Below are 17445 nucleotides of genomic sequence, written 5' to 3'. Positions count from 1 at the left end.
TTCTTCTTTTCCTTCTTTTGGTTCTCAATATTCTAGCTATGCTGGACTTGACTTGTTCTGACAGTTTACTTTGAAAAAAGTCTGACTTTCATTTTAGGACTTTACCTGTGAAATATGTTATAGCCTTTCCAGCAAGGATCACCATTATCCTGTACACTGAGCATACGAATACTGTAATTGGCTCATTGTTCCTCACTGATACTTGGTGGCTGGCCCCATTCCTCTCACAAGTGTTGACATTAATTGCTTAAAGGAAGAAAGTTATTTCTAAATGTAGGTTTACATGTTTCTTATTAGATAAGAGAAACTCACGATGTTTTTCATGTGCTTCACAAGTATGGTCAGCTTCGCGTCTTTGTAGGATATGACTAACTGCACTTTAGGCTTCTTGTCAGCAAACTTCTCACCTGATGAAAGAGTAGAATTTCAGTGAGTTAAATTGGAAGTGGCTGATCATGGGATGGGGGCTTCCCAGGTGGCTCAGTGGTAATGAATGCGCCTGCTTACGTAGGAGACGTGGGTTTGATCCCTGGGTGGGGAAGATCCCCTGGAAGAGGAAATGGGAACCCACTCCAGTATTCTTGCCTGGGAAATCTCATGTACAGAGGAGCCTGGTGATCTACAGTCCATGGGGCTGCAAAGAGTTGGACGTGACAGAGCATGACCACATGATACACTGAACATTCAAAGACTAAAACTAAAATATACTCCATATATTTACCTCGTCTCTTCCTTTCCAGTTCCATGGCACCTAGTTCAGATGCATATGGATCTTTTGCCTAAATTGCTAGAACACTCTCTTGCCCATCCCCAGAACCCAAATGTAACCCATATTGTACACAATTACCAGCATAATCTTCCTAGGGCAACTTTTATAAAATTACCCTTTCAATCGAAGTACTGTTCATAGCTTTCCATTGCTTATGAAAAAAATTCTGAATTTCTCGGCTTCATATTGTTGCTTCTTATTGAATCCATGTTTGTTTTATTTCCCATTAGTATTATTTCATACTGCAGTCCATATGCTCAGTTCTACAGACATGCTCTGCTATTTGCTTCCAGACATTGCTCATATTATTCCCTTTATTTGAAATGATCTCTTTTCACTATTTCTGGCTGTTGAATTTTTACCTCTCCACAAAGCCGAATTAAAATGCAAAATAGTTTCTGTGGTCACCTCCCTCTGAATTTCACTAGCACAGCCCTTATCACTTATTATTTATATTTTAATTATTACCTTACCTGTCTCAATTTGCTTAGTAGATTACAATCTCCCTTAAGGCTTACTTTTTTCCCTCTTTCCCCAAAGGATATGTAAATCAGCACTTGCTCCATAATGTTGCACTAAACGTCTATTTAATGACAAAAGTAAACCTCAATTTTCTTTTCAAGTTATATAATAGCATTCCAACATTAAAATGAAGGCTTTAGTTTTTTAATTAAAAATTTCCAGTTTATAGCCCAAGGATTAAATATAATTCACAGTTTTCTAATATTTCCCTTGGTAATCACTGGTTGTATGTTCTCTGAGGGAATTCAGAGAGAAGAAATTTATTAATAATAAGAAATTTGGCAATGTCTTGTGGGCTTATTGGGGTCTAGGTTGTTTTCTGATAGTCAATCTTAGCTCTCTGGCCCTAACATTTGAATATTAAAGCTGAGTGGTATGTTTCCTCTCCCAAAGTCTTTTACATGTTTATTAGAATTGCACACATTGTAAACAGGTGTATTAATTATTAATAGTTTTCATGTTAATGTGGATTATTGACATTGAAATAATTAAAGTTGACATCGAGTGTTTCTTACCACTAAAATGACAATTATGTAGATAAATAAAGAATTCTTCCTAAGAATATCTTGATTACAGTGATAGAGTGATACTGTGAGTCTGAGATACTATGAGGTAATTCTGACTGTATTACATGGGTAAACTGCATTTCATGATTAAAAAATGTAGCTGAACTTTTGGTATGAGGATGCTAAAAAATGCTGATACTTTCTGATGAACAATGAACATTATTTTTGAATTAAAGAGTGAAAGGATTATTAGACACATTAATAAGAAACTTAATGTGTTGAATTAGAGGAGCATTAATTCAAAGATAGGAAATTAATATAAATTTATGGATGAGTGTCTAAATGATAGCCATACAACTGTTACTTGAATTGACAAGAGGATCAGTTCGGTTCAGTTCAGTTGCTCAGTCGTGTCCGACTTTGCGACCCCATGGACTGCAGCACGCCAGGTTTCCCTGTCCATCACCAACTCCCGGAATGTACTCAAATTTATGTCCATCGAGTTGATGATGCCATCCAACCATCTCATGCAAGATTAGTAACCAGAGTATCCATCAAAACACATCAGAGTTTAGAACCCACTGGAAATGCCAGCCACTAGGAAGTCACCAACTCAATGGACATGAGGTTGAGCAAACCCAAGAAGCTAGTGAAGGACGGGGAAGCCTGGTGTGCAGTAGTCCATGGTGTTGCGAAGAGTCAGATACGACTAAGCGACTAAACAACTGCAACACAGGAAGTCCTTGTAGTCAGTGTAAGAATAGTCGAGGTGCTTAGTATTTCTAGAATTCTTATCATATGCCAATGGTGGGCTCAGAGTTTCATGTACATAACTCACTAAATCCTCACAGCAAATCTATAAAGTTTATGTTTACTTCCATTTTACACCTGAGGAAATTGAAGTATTTGGTCCAAGCTTATGCAGACAATTAATGATATCTGGTCAAATGATCTCTACAGCCTGTTTTTTTTTTTTTTTGGTGTGATTATATGTACATAAAATAAAACAGAATTACAGCCTGTTTTTGAATATCATGCGGTAAAGGGTAGATGAAGAGTCTGTAAACTAAGGGGAAAGACTTTAAATGAACAGCCCAGAGAGGGAGGCTTTTTTTTTGTTTTTTTGACTACAGGGCATATGAGATCTTGGTCCCCCTACCAGGGATCGAACCTGCGCCCCTGGCATTGGAAGCTCAGAGTCCTAACCACTGGACCATCAGAAATCCTGAGAGAGATTTGAGAATAGCTTCAGATGGACAAGAAGATGCTAGAATATTTTGATTTTTCTGTTTCAAGTTATTCTGGGGGAATCTCATCATGCTTAATCTAACCATTTATAGTAACCCCAAGAACTGTTAAAATAATGTTGATCCAAAGAATGACCACGTTGAAATGCTTGAATGCATGCCATACAGTAGATAATACAGGGCTTATTATGCATAATGTGTACATTCATGTTAAAAATGGCATTTCAAAATTTAACTTCCTTTCAGCTGATAATATATTCATATGATTCAAAAGTGAAAATGCATTTTCAAAGTACACAGTAAAAAGTCTTTCTCCTGTTCCTAATACCTATCCAGCCAGTTCTCCAATTATTATTTTATTAGTTTTGCAAGTATTCCTCCAGAGGGACACATATTCTTCCAGAATTTCTCCATTTAAGTAAATATGAATAAGTATTTTTATTCTTCCCCCTTTTCCTCAAAAAGAATAGCATATTTACTCTTCTGCACAACCATCTTGGAGATACTTTCATATCAATAATACAAAGCTTCTTTATTTTTAAATATACTTTCAGAATATTCCATCATGAGGAAATACCATAATTTATTTAACAATTTACCCACTGATGGGCAAGTCGGTTGTTTCCAATGCTTTCCAGCTGTTACAAACCATGCTGCATTAAATAGCTTTGTATGTGTATTATTTTGTACCCCTGTACAAGTGTTATAGGATAAATTTCAACAGCAGAATTTCGGGGTCAATGGGTATTGGTATTTGTAATTTTGGTAAATTCGCCAAACTGCCTTCCATGAAGGTTGTACCAATTTGCATTACCACCAACAGTGTATGAGTACTTGCTGATTCATAACCAAGCTTGTTAATTAAGTTTTTGAATTTTTGCTGATCTGATGAGTTAAAACAGGGTCAGTGTAGCTGTAATTTGCATTTTTCTTACGAGTGACATTGAGGATTCTTTCATTTCATTAAGAGCCACTTGCATTCTGTTTTTGTTTTCTGAAGGTTTGGATTTATTTATTTATTTATTATTGTATTCTTTACACTGTTTTATATTTGGTCATTTTTAAAAACCAATTTGTAGGAGATGGTAACATGTTAAATACTTGCAAATATTTCACCCATTTTGTCACTTATCTTCACTTTTTTGAACTTTGCTACAGTGTCTTGTATCATGCAGAATTGTTACAGCTTCTGAATTTATCATTGTCGTTCAGTTGCTCAGTTGTGTCTGACTCTTTTTGACCTCATGGACTGCAGCATGCTAAGGCTTCCTGTCCTTTACCATCTTCCGAAGCTTGCTCAAATCATGTCCATTGAGTCGGTGATGCCATCCAACCATCTCGTCCTCTATCATCCCCTTCTCCTCCTGCCTTCAATCTTTCCTCACATCAGGGTCTTTTCCAGTGAGTCGGCTCTTTGTATCAGGTGGCCAAAGTAATGGAGCTTCAGCTTCAACATCAGTCCTTCCAATGAATATTCAGGATTGATTTCCTTCAGGATTGTCTGGTTTGATCTCCATGCAGTCCAAGGGACTCTTACGAGTCTTCTCCAACACCACAGTTCTAAAGCATCGATTCATTGGCACTCAGCTGTCACAGCTATTGCAGCTCATCCCAAGATTAAAAATAATTTTTCCATGTTTTCTTTGTCATATATATGATTTCATTATTTACATTTAAAGTCTTTCATTCACTTGGTATTTTTCCTGGCATATGGTATGAAGTATACTATGCCAACATTCTTTGTTTTCTCTTACTGGTTTGGGCACCTATTAAATTCCTGAATATATTTGACTCTATGGACATTCCATTATGTTTTACTTGCTCCTCTACTTATGCACTGACATCACACCATTTTAATTATTGAGACTTTTAATGTGTTTTTGTATCAGATAAGGCAACCTCCCCTCTTTGTTTTGCTAAGTTTTCCTGATTTTTCTTTGTTTATTTTTGTTTATAAACCGTAGAATTAGCTCATGTTGTTAAAAATAAATCTTCTGGAGATCAATCAAGATGGTGGGGTAAGGGGATGTAGAGCTTACCTCCCCTCAAGAACATATCAGAAAATACATCTAAATGTGGGACAAATTTCACTAGAAATTGGCAGAAGGACTCCTATACAATCAAGGCTATAAGAAAGATATACATGTAATCAGGTAGGAAGGAAAGAAAAGAGATTGAGTTGGGATCTTTGCTCCTGGGAGAGACTCAGAGGAAAAGGGAGAATTCATTGGAAGACACCTGCCCTGGGGAGTGAGCAGTGAGAGCTGTGGGTTGGGCACCCCAGTCCTGTAAGAAGCGCCCCCTTGGCTGGCTGGGGGACCACTGGAACTAGTAGGGGAGCTGTGAGAAGCCTGGATTCTGCTCCTGAGGAGCACATGCACACTGGCTTGCCCCCAGGACGGGCAGAAGGAGGTGGTCAAGTGGCCGCTTGGTTTCCCACAACCACCTTGGTGCATGTCCCAGCCCCAGTTGAGTGAATATTCCAGCCCCATTCACTCTTCATATCACTGTGTGGTGTTGGATCTAGGGCAGCTATTACTGAGGAGAAGACATAACTTAGGGATCCAGAGACTACCCAGACCCAGGGCAAGTCTTGTGGGGTGGCAGTGGCCATGGTTGGTGCTTACTCAAGCTGCGCATCAGAAGCAGCCCAGAGCTCTGAAAGCAGCCCTTCCACCACAGCTCATGCCCCAGTACATGCTGAGTATCCATGTGGGGCCCTGCCTGCCCTGTGGTGTGGCTCCACAGTGGAAAGGAGGGTGGTGGAGGCTGGGGGCAGTGACTGACTGTGAAGGATGAAGAATACTTGGACCTCAGGCTGCAACTGAGCTAAGGGACACACTTGCAGGTGCTTGCACAGGCAGTGTGGCGCAGAAAGCTTGGACCTCTGCTATGGCTGGCACAAGCTGATAGCTTGCATGGGCCCCCTTGCTTCAATACTCCCCAACTCTGGGACATAGGTTCCAGGGTAGGGATAGGGGAAAACCCACCCTTAAAGGCACCTGTGGGTTTTCCTTGGTGGCTAAATAGTAAAGAATCCACCTGCTAATGCATCAGACATGGGTTTGATCTCTGATCCAGGAAGATCCCACATGCCTCAGAGCAACTAAGCCCGTGCGCCACAACTACTGAGCCTGTGTGCTGCAACTACTGAGGCCCTTGCACCCTGAAACCTGTGCTCCACAAGAGAAGCCACTGCAAAGAGAAGCCCGCATACCGCAGCAAGAGAGTAACCCTGCTTGCCGTGACTAGAGAAAAGCCCGGGCAACAAGGAAGACCCAGCAAAGCCAAAAATAAATAAGTAAAACTATTTTAAAAAGGAACTTGCCATTTTTTAGCACTTGACTCCAGCTCCAGCCCTTCCATTTCCAGTTTCACTCCCTACCAAGGGGGTAGCTGTCATCACACCCTGACTAAAGATGTGATTTGCACCCATGTCAAATCCAGCTCTCCCATTAAAGCCCTGAGTGTGTGCGGTCTGAATAGGGATGTTCCCACATAAGAACACCCCTTCAAGACTGCAACAGGCAACTGTTTCACACTAAATTCATGGAGTCAGAGAAAGTTAAGCAAAATGAAAAGACAGAGGAAATGCTCTCAGTTGAAAGAGCAAGAGAAAACCCTTGAAAAAGCAGATAATGAAACAGAAATAAAGAATTCAAAGCACTGGCAGTCAAAATGTTAATTGAATTAGGGTAAAGAATAGGTGAATACAGTGGAAAATTTACAAAGAACTAGAAAATATAAAAAAGACTCAATCAGAAATGAAGAATTCAATAGCCTAAATAAATAACATACTAGAAGGAATGAATAGTAGATTGATACAGAAGAAAGCATGAGTGATCAATGAAACCAGGAGTTAGTTTTTTGAAAAGATAAAATTGATAAACATTTATCCAGGCTCACCAAGAAGAAAAGAAAGAGGACCCAAATAAAATGAGAACTGAAAGAGAAGATACCATAGAGATACATACTGATACCATAGAGATACAAAAACAAAACAAAACAAAACCATAAAATACTACCATAAGTCAGATGCCAATTAATTGGATAACCTAAAAGAAATGGACAAATTTCTAGAAACATACAGCATGTCAAGATTGAGTCAAGAAAAATAGATAATTTGAACAAACCAATCACCAGTGGTGAAACTGCATTTGTAATTTAAAAACTCCCAGCAAACAAAAGTTCAGGACTGGATGACTACACAGGGGAATTTTACAAAACATATAAAGAAGGACTAATGCCTATCTTTCTCAAACTATTCCAAAAAATTGAAGAGGGCAGAAACTCTCAAGTTTATTTTACTAGGCCACCCTGATACCAAAACCGGACAAAGACACTACAATAAAATAAAATTACAGGCTAATTTCTATGATGACTATATATGTAAAAATCCTTAATAACAGAAAAGTGAATTTAACAATATATAAAAAGGATCATTCACCATGATCAAGCTGGTTTTATTCCAGGGACACAAAGATGGTTCAATACTGACAAATCCATCGATGTGAAATACCATATTAGCAAAAGGAAGGATAATAATTACATGAGCATCTTAATAGATGCAGAAAAAAACATTTCACAAAATGCATCATTTATTCATGATAAAAACTCTCATCAAAGTGAATACACAGGGAACGTATCTCAATATATCTTCTTGCTCAGTTGTGTCTGACTCTTTGTGACCTCATGGACTGTAGCCCGCCAGGCTCCTCTGTCCATGGGATTTCCCAGACAAGAATACTGGAGTGGATTGCCATTTCCTCCTCCAGGGGATCTTCCCAACCCAGGAATTGAACCCTCTCTTCCAACTCCTGCATTGGCAGATGGATTCTTTACCAAATGCACCATCTGGGAAGCCCACGTATCTTCTTGGACATAATAAAATTCATTTAGGACATGCTGACAACTAATATCATATTCAATGGTGAAAAGCTTTGTTCTAACTCATATATTTACTTTTACCTTTATCCATTTTTTTTTTTTTTGTCTTCCTTTGGTTTGTTTTTTGGCTTTTATTCTAATTATTCCAATTTCCCTCTGAGCGCTGCTTTATCTTTCTCTTGTAGTTTTATGAGATGTGGTTTTTCATTATTGCTATTCTTTGTAAGTTTTGTAATTTTGATTTGTAAGTCCTTTGACCCAAAAGTTGTTCAAGAGAACTTAATTTTTTAAACCTTCAAACTTAAGTATCTTTTAGCTTTATGAATTTTTCCATGGGTGTCTCACTGTATTGTCTCATGATCAGGGAATATTTCTTAGGCAATTTCTACTTTTGAGGATTTATTGAAATTAATTTCCTTTGTGACTTACTATATAATCTGTTTTCATGAATATTCCATGGGCTCTTGAAAAGAAGATATATTCTCTATTTTCAGAATAAGAGTTTGGTATAAATTACAGTTTGCCTTATTAATGTTACTATTTAGTTTTTCTATGTATAGCTTATTTTTTCTACTCAATCTTTCAAAAGTCAAGAGAAGTAAATTAGAATATCCTATTACTGGTTTGTTTTTGTATGTTTCTCCTTGTATGTTCCACAATTTCCATAATTTTATACATGTTGCAGCAGTTGCTTATATCTTTATTGAGAATTGTATTTGTTATAGTCTAAAGTTCTAGTCAAGTCTTCTGGAACTAAATTGCATTTGTTTTTATATATGCTTGTGACTTTTGATTTCCATGTTCTTGCCTTGCCTAATATGTGTGTGCTCAGTTGCTCAGTCGTGTCCAATTCTTTGGTGACTCCATGGACTACAGCCCACCAGGCTCCTCAGTCCATGGAATTTTCCAGGCAAGAAGACTGGAGTGGGTTGACATTTCCTACTCAGGGAATGTTCCTCACCCAGGGACTGAACCCATGTTTACTTCGTCTCCTGTAGTGGCAGGAGGCTTCTTTACCACTGAGCCACCTAGGAAGCCCCATTGCCTAATATACCTATGCCTATATTTCAATTTTCAGTCTTCTAAAACCATTTTGCTTTAGGTGTATTTTTACATTAAATATAGTTAGGATTTTCCCTTTCACTCCTATAGGAATTTTCTTAATAGAGTTATATTTATTGATATATAGTTTTTCTCTTCATTCTTATTTTTATTTATATAATATATTCTCTCTTTGTTCTTATTAAATTAGTAAAGAAATAGCCCGCGCCGCCGCTGCACTCACTGGCTGGTCCCGTGCGGGCGCCGGGCTCCCGCCGCAGGAGAGGACCACTAGGGCCGCTGCCACCGCTTTAGCCCAGCCCCGCCCCGGCCGGAGCCCCCTGCTCTGTCGGGCGATGAATTGTCACGACGAAGCGCTAGGGGTGCAGCGCCACGCCAGCGAGGAGGAGCTCAAGAAGGCCTATCGGAAGCTGGCCCAGAAAGGGCACCCGGATAAAAATCTGGATGATGCCGCAGAAGCAGCTGAACAATTTAAACTAATCCAAGCGGCGTATAATGTGTTGAGCGACCCTCAGGAAAGCGCGTGGTGCAATAATCATAGAGAAGCTCTGGTGAAAGGTGGACGTGATGCAGAATATCAAGATGACAGCTTAGACTTGCTTCACTATTTTACTGTGACCTGCTCCCCTGGTTATGGCGATGATGAAAAGGGCTTTTACACGGTGCACCGTAATGACTTTGAAATGACTGCAAAGGAAGAACTAGAATCTGCTTTAGAAGAGGACATGGAAGATTTCCCAACTTTTGGAGACTCCCAGAGTGACTATGATATGGTAGTCCACCATTCTATGCTTACTGGCAGAGTTTCTGCACTCAGAACTTTGCTTGGAAAGAATATGATACACAGCAGGCTTCAAACGGCTGGGAGGAATGAGCCATGGAAAAAGAAAACAAATGAAAAAGTGAGGAAAAGCGAGGAAAGGGGAGGAAGGAGAATGAACTTGTCCGTCAGCAGGTCGCTTTCATCCATAAAAAGGATAGAAGAGTGCAGGCTCATCGAAAGCTTGTGGAAGAACAAAATGCAGAGAAGGCAAGGAAAGCCGAGGCGATGAGGTGGCAGCAGAAGCTAAAACAGGCCAAGCTGGCAGAGCAGTACAGAGAGCAGAGCTGGATGGCAGTGGCTGACTTCGGGAAGGAGCTCCGGGAGATGGAGGCGCAGTATGAAAAGCAGTTTGGAGATGGATTGGGTGAAGATGAAGCGGAAGAACTGGAGCTCAGAGACGGATAGGATGGTAAAGACAGAGACGAGGCCGAGGACACAGAACTTTATGATGGCCTTTACTGCCCCGCGTGTGATAAGTCTTTCAAGACTGAAAAGGCTCTGAGGAATCATGAAAAATCAAAGAAGCATCGGGAAATGGCTGCCTTATTAAAACAACAGTTGGAGGAGGAGGAAGCAAATTTTTCAGGACCTCAAACTGGTGAAAACAGTCTGAATGTCAATTCCTAGGAAGAAATGGAGGAGGCGCCAAAACAAAAGCTTTCTAAAAAAACAGAAGAAAAAGAAACAGAAACCAGCACAGAACTGTGATGATAATTTCCATGAAAATGGAACTGGAGAAGGAGTAAAGCTTGACCCGGAAGATACCAACCTAAATGAAAACAATGCCAGAGAATTGGAAGATAGTCTCCAAGAAAATGTTGGGGTCACAGAGACTGTGGAACTGTGCGATGACCCAAGAACTGAGGCTAAAAGGGTTTCTAAACCCAAAGGAAAGAAAGCCAAAGATACTAAAAAGTCTGTCAGAGTACCTGCTGAACCACAGACAATGAGTGATGTGCTTATCAGCTGTACAACCTGCCACAGTGAATTTCCATCCCGAAATAAACTTTTTGATCATCTAAAGGCCATCAGTCAAAGAGCACCTTCATCCTTAACATCTTTAAACAGTGTAACAAATAGTTGAAACAAAAAAGAGAGACTTAAAAATAGAAATTCTGCCAATGCTTTTTCCTTTCAATTGTCTCTAGATTTTGAAACCAAAAACTGAAGTGAAATTATCTAAAGAGTTAAAATTTCAGTGATCTGCAAGATCTGCAAGAATGATCTTGTGGAAGATTATTTTTTATCTTGTAAAAACATTTTTTAAAATATATATATTTTTAAACATGTCATTAGTGACTGAATTCTACTTTTGCCATCTGAAATTGACTTGAATATCTCAAAACAGGTAAATATTGTAAAGTATGCATTCTTGACTTTTGTTGGCTCATGTGGACAGAAATGTACAGGAGAATTAAATTAACACATAAAAAAAGAAATATAACTTTTAACAATGATTTTTAAAGAAAGTCTTTCACAAAGTAATTTGCTTTATGTACTTATGATATTTATAGAAGTTTTAATTTTTGTTCTAGTGGTTATTTTATTTAATATTCTTAGATTTTTATTTCTTTTGACAATATTTCTTTCCTAATAGAAGCAAAGATAAAATTAGTGTGATGATCTTTCTCGTCTACTTTGATCTACCACCCAATTACATTCAATGTTGTGATCTTTCTCAGTGTTTTTCTAATACTAATATTACATATGCTAAAATTTTTTATTGCTTGATTTGCTACACTTTAAGTGATATCTTTTGACACAGAGCTATTAGACATGAGGTAATTAGAGAAAGTTTTTTCTCATCTTTGTTTCATCTTTTCCTTCCTATATCAGCCACAGCAACAGTCTAAAATAATCTAATTACATGAGATTATATGAGATGCTATAGCAAAGTGTATATTTTAAAGCTTTCCAACCCCATGGACTGTAGGTGGCCAAGCTCCTCTGTACATGGGATTCTCCAGGCAAGAATACTGAAGTGGGTTGGCAGTCCCTTCTGCAGGGGATCAAACCCAGGTCTCCCATACTGTAGGTAAATTCTTGACTGTCTGAACCGTCTTCCCACCAGGGAAGCCTAATCTAAAATAATCTTCTAATTAAAAACATGAGATCATATGATATATTGTAGCAAAATGTATATTTCAAAGCTTTCAGTGGAAAATTTAAAAAACAATACAAATATTTATTTACAGACAATCATAACTAGCCCTTCATCTCTTGTCCTTCCATATCAGTAAAATTTAAATTCAAAACCTGAGTAACATGGACTTCCCCAGTGGCTCAGTGGTAAAGAAGCCACCTGCCAATGGTGTAGACTTGGGTTTGATCCCCGGGTTGAGAAGATCTCCTGGAATAGGAAATGGCAAACCACTCCGGTATTCTTGCCTGGGAAATCCCACAGACTGAGGAGACTGGCGGCTACAGTCCAGGGAGGTCACAACAAGTCGGCCATGACTGAGCGACTGAGCACGCTTGCATGAGTAACATACTTCAACCTATGGACAATTGGTCTGGGCTTTGCCAGAACAAGCAGCTAGAACATTAACCAGAGAGACCTTGCCATAGAGACTGTGTGGCTTCCTTTTAAATTAACATCTCAAAGGGAAAGTAGTGATGTAAGGTAATGATTGAAAGCTCCTCTTTGTAATCATTTATAATTATCAATGGCATCTAAACATGCTCATTAATTCATCCTCTTAACTCTGGCAACTGTTGTCTTTGATCAAGTTCTAGCCCATTACCTACATTATTATTTCTGTATTGTGACAAAAATCTATCTTCTGTGTATCAGAGCTGCGTACTGGTGGAAGGTGGATAATTTTTATTTTTGTAAAAGTATTATTTGGCATGGTGGCTGTATTAATTTGTGGGGAGTACAGAGAGTCTGCCATTAGAGAATTAAAGAATACACAAGATAAAATTCAGCAACTTTCTGGTTAGTGCCTTGGTTGAGTCTGGTGTCTATAATATTAAACATGATAATTTACAGATTTTTTTTTCCCCTGGTGATACTTCAGGAGAATTCTAGTGGTTGGGAAGCTTTGAATTCCTTGTGCTGGGATTTTTCCACTTAAAATGGTGAGTGTGAGAGAAGGAGCTTAAATTTGGATTTTGGTGTCTTCTCTACTGTCCTTTTATTGTCAGTTATTTATTCAGGAATTCTTTATGGACTATCTAGAGGAGACAAGGCACGTTGCTCAGCACTGGGTTTACACTGGTAAGCCAGATACACATGGCTTGTGTCTTCATGGATTTTTAGTCTGCAAAGAAGCACATAGCATAGTTATCATTGCAATATGTGTTTTGAGGGAAAAAAACATTATATAGGTCTATATAGTAAAGGCAATTGAGATGAGATCTGAAGGATGCAGATAATGATGGGGAAGGTGGAACAGGAATCAAGAAATCTAGGCAGAGAAAATTGATCTGTGAGGTACTGAGGGTCTTGTCTTAGTTGAAGAATTGGAAAAAGACAAGAGTCAAGATTGGGAAGGACCTGATATTTGACTTTTAAGGGAAATTGGTGGGTACCAGATTCTGCTGAGATACAGCTGGAGAATTCTGATCTTTTTCCAAATTGCTGGGCCAGCCGCATACATAATTTGTGGGAGTCATTGAAATAAAAATGCAAGATGAAAATTCACAGTTCTTTTCCCCAAAAAACTTTTTATTAAGAATTTCAAGTTAGTGACAACAGAATATTAAACCAAGTATAGGATTGTTCTAAGTACTGTACTTTGTACGACTGCATAGGTTACAAGCCCAGGAAGTTGGCTCTGCCTAAATTAGGCAATGCAAAGCCAAGGAAAAGGGATAAGTAGAGGAGAGAGTATACTTGGTTGGCACTTCCTGTTGTTCTACCAAGGCATGTTTAGTTAGTGAGTAACTGGAGAAGGCGATGGCACCCCACTCCAGTACTCTTGCCTGGAAAATCGCATGGATGGAGGAGCCTGGTAGGCTGCAGTCCATGGGGTTTCGAAGAGTCAGACACGACTGAGCGACTTCACTTTCACTTTTCACTTTCATACATTGGAGAAGGAAATGGCAATCCACTCCAGTGTTCTTGCCTGGAGAATCCCAGGGACAGGGGAGCCTGGTGGGCTGCGGTCTATGGGGTCGCACAGAGTCGGACACAACTGAATCAACTTAGCAGCAGCAGCAGAGGTGGGACTACAAATGATTACTAATATGATCTTTGCAAGTCTTGTGCCTAGATACATAGGTGTCCAGATGTGCTGTGCTAAGTCACTTCAATCCACTCTCAGTTCGTTAGTAGGGGTAGTAAAATGGTACAGTCTGGGATTTTTGCTTCAGGTCATCCTATTTAACCATTACTTTAATACACTGAATAAATTTATCATCTAATTATTTAACAATTCAAAGTTTCAAATGACTGACAAGAAGTGTCCTTAGTAGTGTGCTTCTTTTTTGGAATCAACTGATATTCTGTGACAAAAGTATTCAGAATTCAGAATAAGAAAGAGGAAATAATTTACAGAATACAAAAAGGAACAACTTCCTGCTAATCCTTCTTTGTCTCAGTGATTTGCATATCCTGCTTAGAATATGCCGTCCTGCTGTTGTAACATAAAATATCGAGAACCAAAACTTTTGTCCATTATCACTGACAAAAAAGTCTTAAGTATTATATGATGTAGTAAGAAGAAAGCAAACCAAAAAAAAACAAAAAGAATTCTGAAACAACCATTTTAGTTTTTATAATAAGAACCCTACTTTTTTTGTATGCATGTATTTTAAAACACTTTATAGACAAATAATAATCACAAAATCAAAAACTTGATAGTGACCCATAGTCTATGTTTTGAAAGAATTTTCTTTAAGGGCTTTAATGACAAAATAGAGGCCAACCTAGTAGCTTTTTTTTTAAGTTAACTTCTCTAGAAATTGGCTACTTTCTTATTATTTGTTTTTTTAATCTGGTTAACTCAAGTTTACAAATAATGATTGTTAAAAATCTATCCAATTAATACTGTTTTTTAGAGAATATTTATAAATTATGACAATCAGTTCACTTTAGTCACTTAGTCCTGTCTGACTCTTTGCCACCCCATGGACTGCAGCACGCCAGGCCTCCCAGTCCATCACCAACTCCTGGAGTTTATTCAAACTCATGTCCACTGAGTTGGTGATACCATCCAACCATCTCATCCTCTGTCGTCACCTTCTCCTCCTGCCTTCAGTCTTTCCCAGCATCAGGGTCTTTTCCAGTGTGTAAGCTCTTCACATCAGGTGGCCAAAGTATTGAAGTTTCAGCTTCAACAACAGTCCTTCCAATGAACACTCAGGACTGATCTCCTTTAGGATGGACTGGTTGGATCACCTTGCAGTCCAAGGGACTCTCGAGAGTCTTCTCCAACACCATAGTTCAAAAGCATCAATTCTTCGGCGATCAGCTTTCTTTACAGTCCAACTATCACATCCATACACGACTACTGGGAAAACCATAGCCTTGACTAGACGGATCTTTGTTGGCAAAGTAATGTCTCTGCTTTTGAATATGCTGTCTAGGTTGGTCATAACTTTCCTTCCAAGGAGTAAGCATCTTTTAATTTCATGGATGCAGTCACCATCTACAGTGACTTTGCAGCCCCCCAAAATAAAGTCTGTCAATGCTTCCCCATCTATTTGCCATGAAGTGATGGGACCAGATGCTACGATCTTAGTTTTCTGAACATTGAGCTTTAAGCCACCTTTTTCACTCTCCTTTTTCACTGTCATCAAGAGGCTCTTTAGTTCTTCTTCACTTTCTGCCGTGAGGGTGGTGTCATCTGCATATCTGACATTATTGATATTTGCCCTGGCAATCTTGATTCTAGCTTGTGGTTCATTCAGCCCAGCATGTCTAATGATGTTTTCTGCATAGAAGGTAAATAAGCAGGGTGAAAATATACAGCCTTGACGTACTCCTTTCCCTATTTGGAGCCAGTCTGTTGTTCCATGTTGAGTTCTAACTATTGCTTCTTGACCTGCATACAGGTTTCTCAAGAGGCAGGTCAGGTGGTCTGATATTCCCATCTTTTTAAGAATTTTCTGCAGTTTATTGTGATCCACACAGTCAAAGGCTTTGGCATAGTCAATAAAATAGAAGTAGGTGTTTTTCTGGAACTCTCTTGCTTTTTCCATCATCCAGTGGATGTTGGTAATTTGATCTCTGGTTCCTCTGCCTTTTCTAAAACCAGCTTGAACATCTGGAAGATTATGGTTCACATATTGTTGAAGCCTGGCTTAGAGAATTTTGAGCATTACTTTACTAGCGTGTGAGATGAATGCAATTGTGTGGTAGTTTGAGCATTCTTTGGCATTGCCTTTCTTTGAGATTGGAATTAAAACTGATATTTTCCAATCCTGTGGCTACTGCTGCATTTTCCAAATTTGCTGGCATATTTAGTGCAGCATTTTCACAGCATCATTTTTTAGGATTTGAAATAGCTCAACTGGAGTTCTATCACCTCCACTAGCTTTGTTCATAGTGATATTTCCTAAGGCCCACTTGACTTCACATTCCAGGATGTCTGGCTCTAGTTGAGTGATTACGCCATCATGATTGTCTGGGTCGTGAAGATCTTTTGTACAGTTCTTCTGTGTATTCTTATGATCTTTTCTTAATATCGTTGGCTTCGGTTAGATTCGTACCATTTCTGTCCTTTCTCGAGCCCATCTTTGCATGAAATGTTCCCTTGGTATTTCTAATTTTCTTGAAGAGATCTCTAGTCTTTTGAATTCTATTGTTTTCCTCTATTTCTTTGCACTGATCTCTGAGGAAGGCTTTCTTATCTCTCCTTGCTGTTCTTTGAAACTCTGCATTCAAATGGGTATATCTTTCCTTTTCTCCTTTGTTTTTCACTTCCCTTCTTTTCAAAGCTATTTGTAAGGCCTCCTCAGACAACCATTTTGCTGTTTTGCATTTCTTTTTCTTGTGGATGGTCTTGATCCCTGTCTCCTGTACAATGTCACCAACCTCTGTTGATAGTTCATCAGGCACTCTGTCTATCAGATCTAGTCCCTTAAATCTATTTCTCACTTCCACTGTATAATCATAAGGGATTTGATTTAAATCATACCTGAATGGTCTAGTGATTTCCCCTACTTTCTTCAGTTTCAGTCTGAATTTGGCAGTAAGGAGTTCATGATCTGAGCCACAGCCAGCTCCCAGTCTTGTTTTTGTTGACTGTATAGAGCTTCTCCATCTTTGGCTGCAAAGAATATATTCAATCTGATTTCAGTGTTAACCATCTGGTGATGTATATGTGTAGAGTCTTCTCTTGTCTTGTTGGAAGAGGTTGTTTGCTATGACCAGTGAGTTCTCTTGGCAAAACTCTATTATTTTGTCCTGCTTCATTCTGTACTCCATGGCCAAATTTGCCTGTTACTCCAGGTGTTTTTGACTTCCTAGTTTTGCATTTCAGTCCCCTATAATGAAAAGGAAGTCTTTTTTTGGGTATTAATTCTAGAAGGTCTTGTAGGTCTTCATAGAACCATTCAACTTCAGCTTCTTCAGCATTACTGGTTGGGGCATGGACTTGGATTACTGTGATATTGAATGGTTTGCCTTGGAAACAGAGATCATTCTGTCCTTTTTGAGACTGCATCCAAGAACTGCATTTC

At 38.9% G+C, this 17445-nt stretch overlaps 1 protein-coding gene and 1 pseudogene across 1 annotated transcript in view; one reads left to right on the top strand and one right to left on the bottom strand.

Moving 5' to 3' along the window:
• The window catches only part of LOC105000191 (phosphatidylinositol 4-phosphate 3-kinase C2 domain-containing subunit gamma-like), a 128733-nt gene that overhangs the window by 36510 nt on the left and 74778 nt on the right, over positions 1-17445 (bottom strand). Inside the window, exon 7 of the mRNA XM_010855917.1 lies at positions 313-407. Coding sequence (XP_010854219.1) covers positions 313-407 — 95 coding nt within the window. The remainder of the gene's footprint in view (positions 1-312; positions 408-17445) is intronic.
• On the top strand, positions 9329-10984 carry LOC105000256 (annotated as a pseudogene).

Source organism: Bison bison, unplaced genomic scaffold, assembly GCF_000754665.1.
Source record: "Bison bison bison isolate TAMUID 2011002044 unplaced genomic scaffold, Bison_UMD1.0 scf7180017864370, whole genome shotgun sequence".
Taxonomy (NCBI): Eukaryota; Metazoa; Chordata; class Mammalia; order Artiodactyla; family Bovidae; genus Bison; species Bison bison.
Note: the sequence above shows the minus strand (reverse complement) of the source record. Positions and strands in the feature narration are given on the sequence as shown.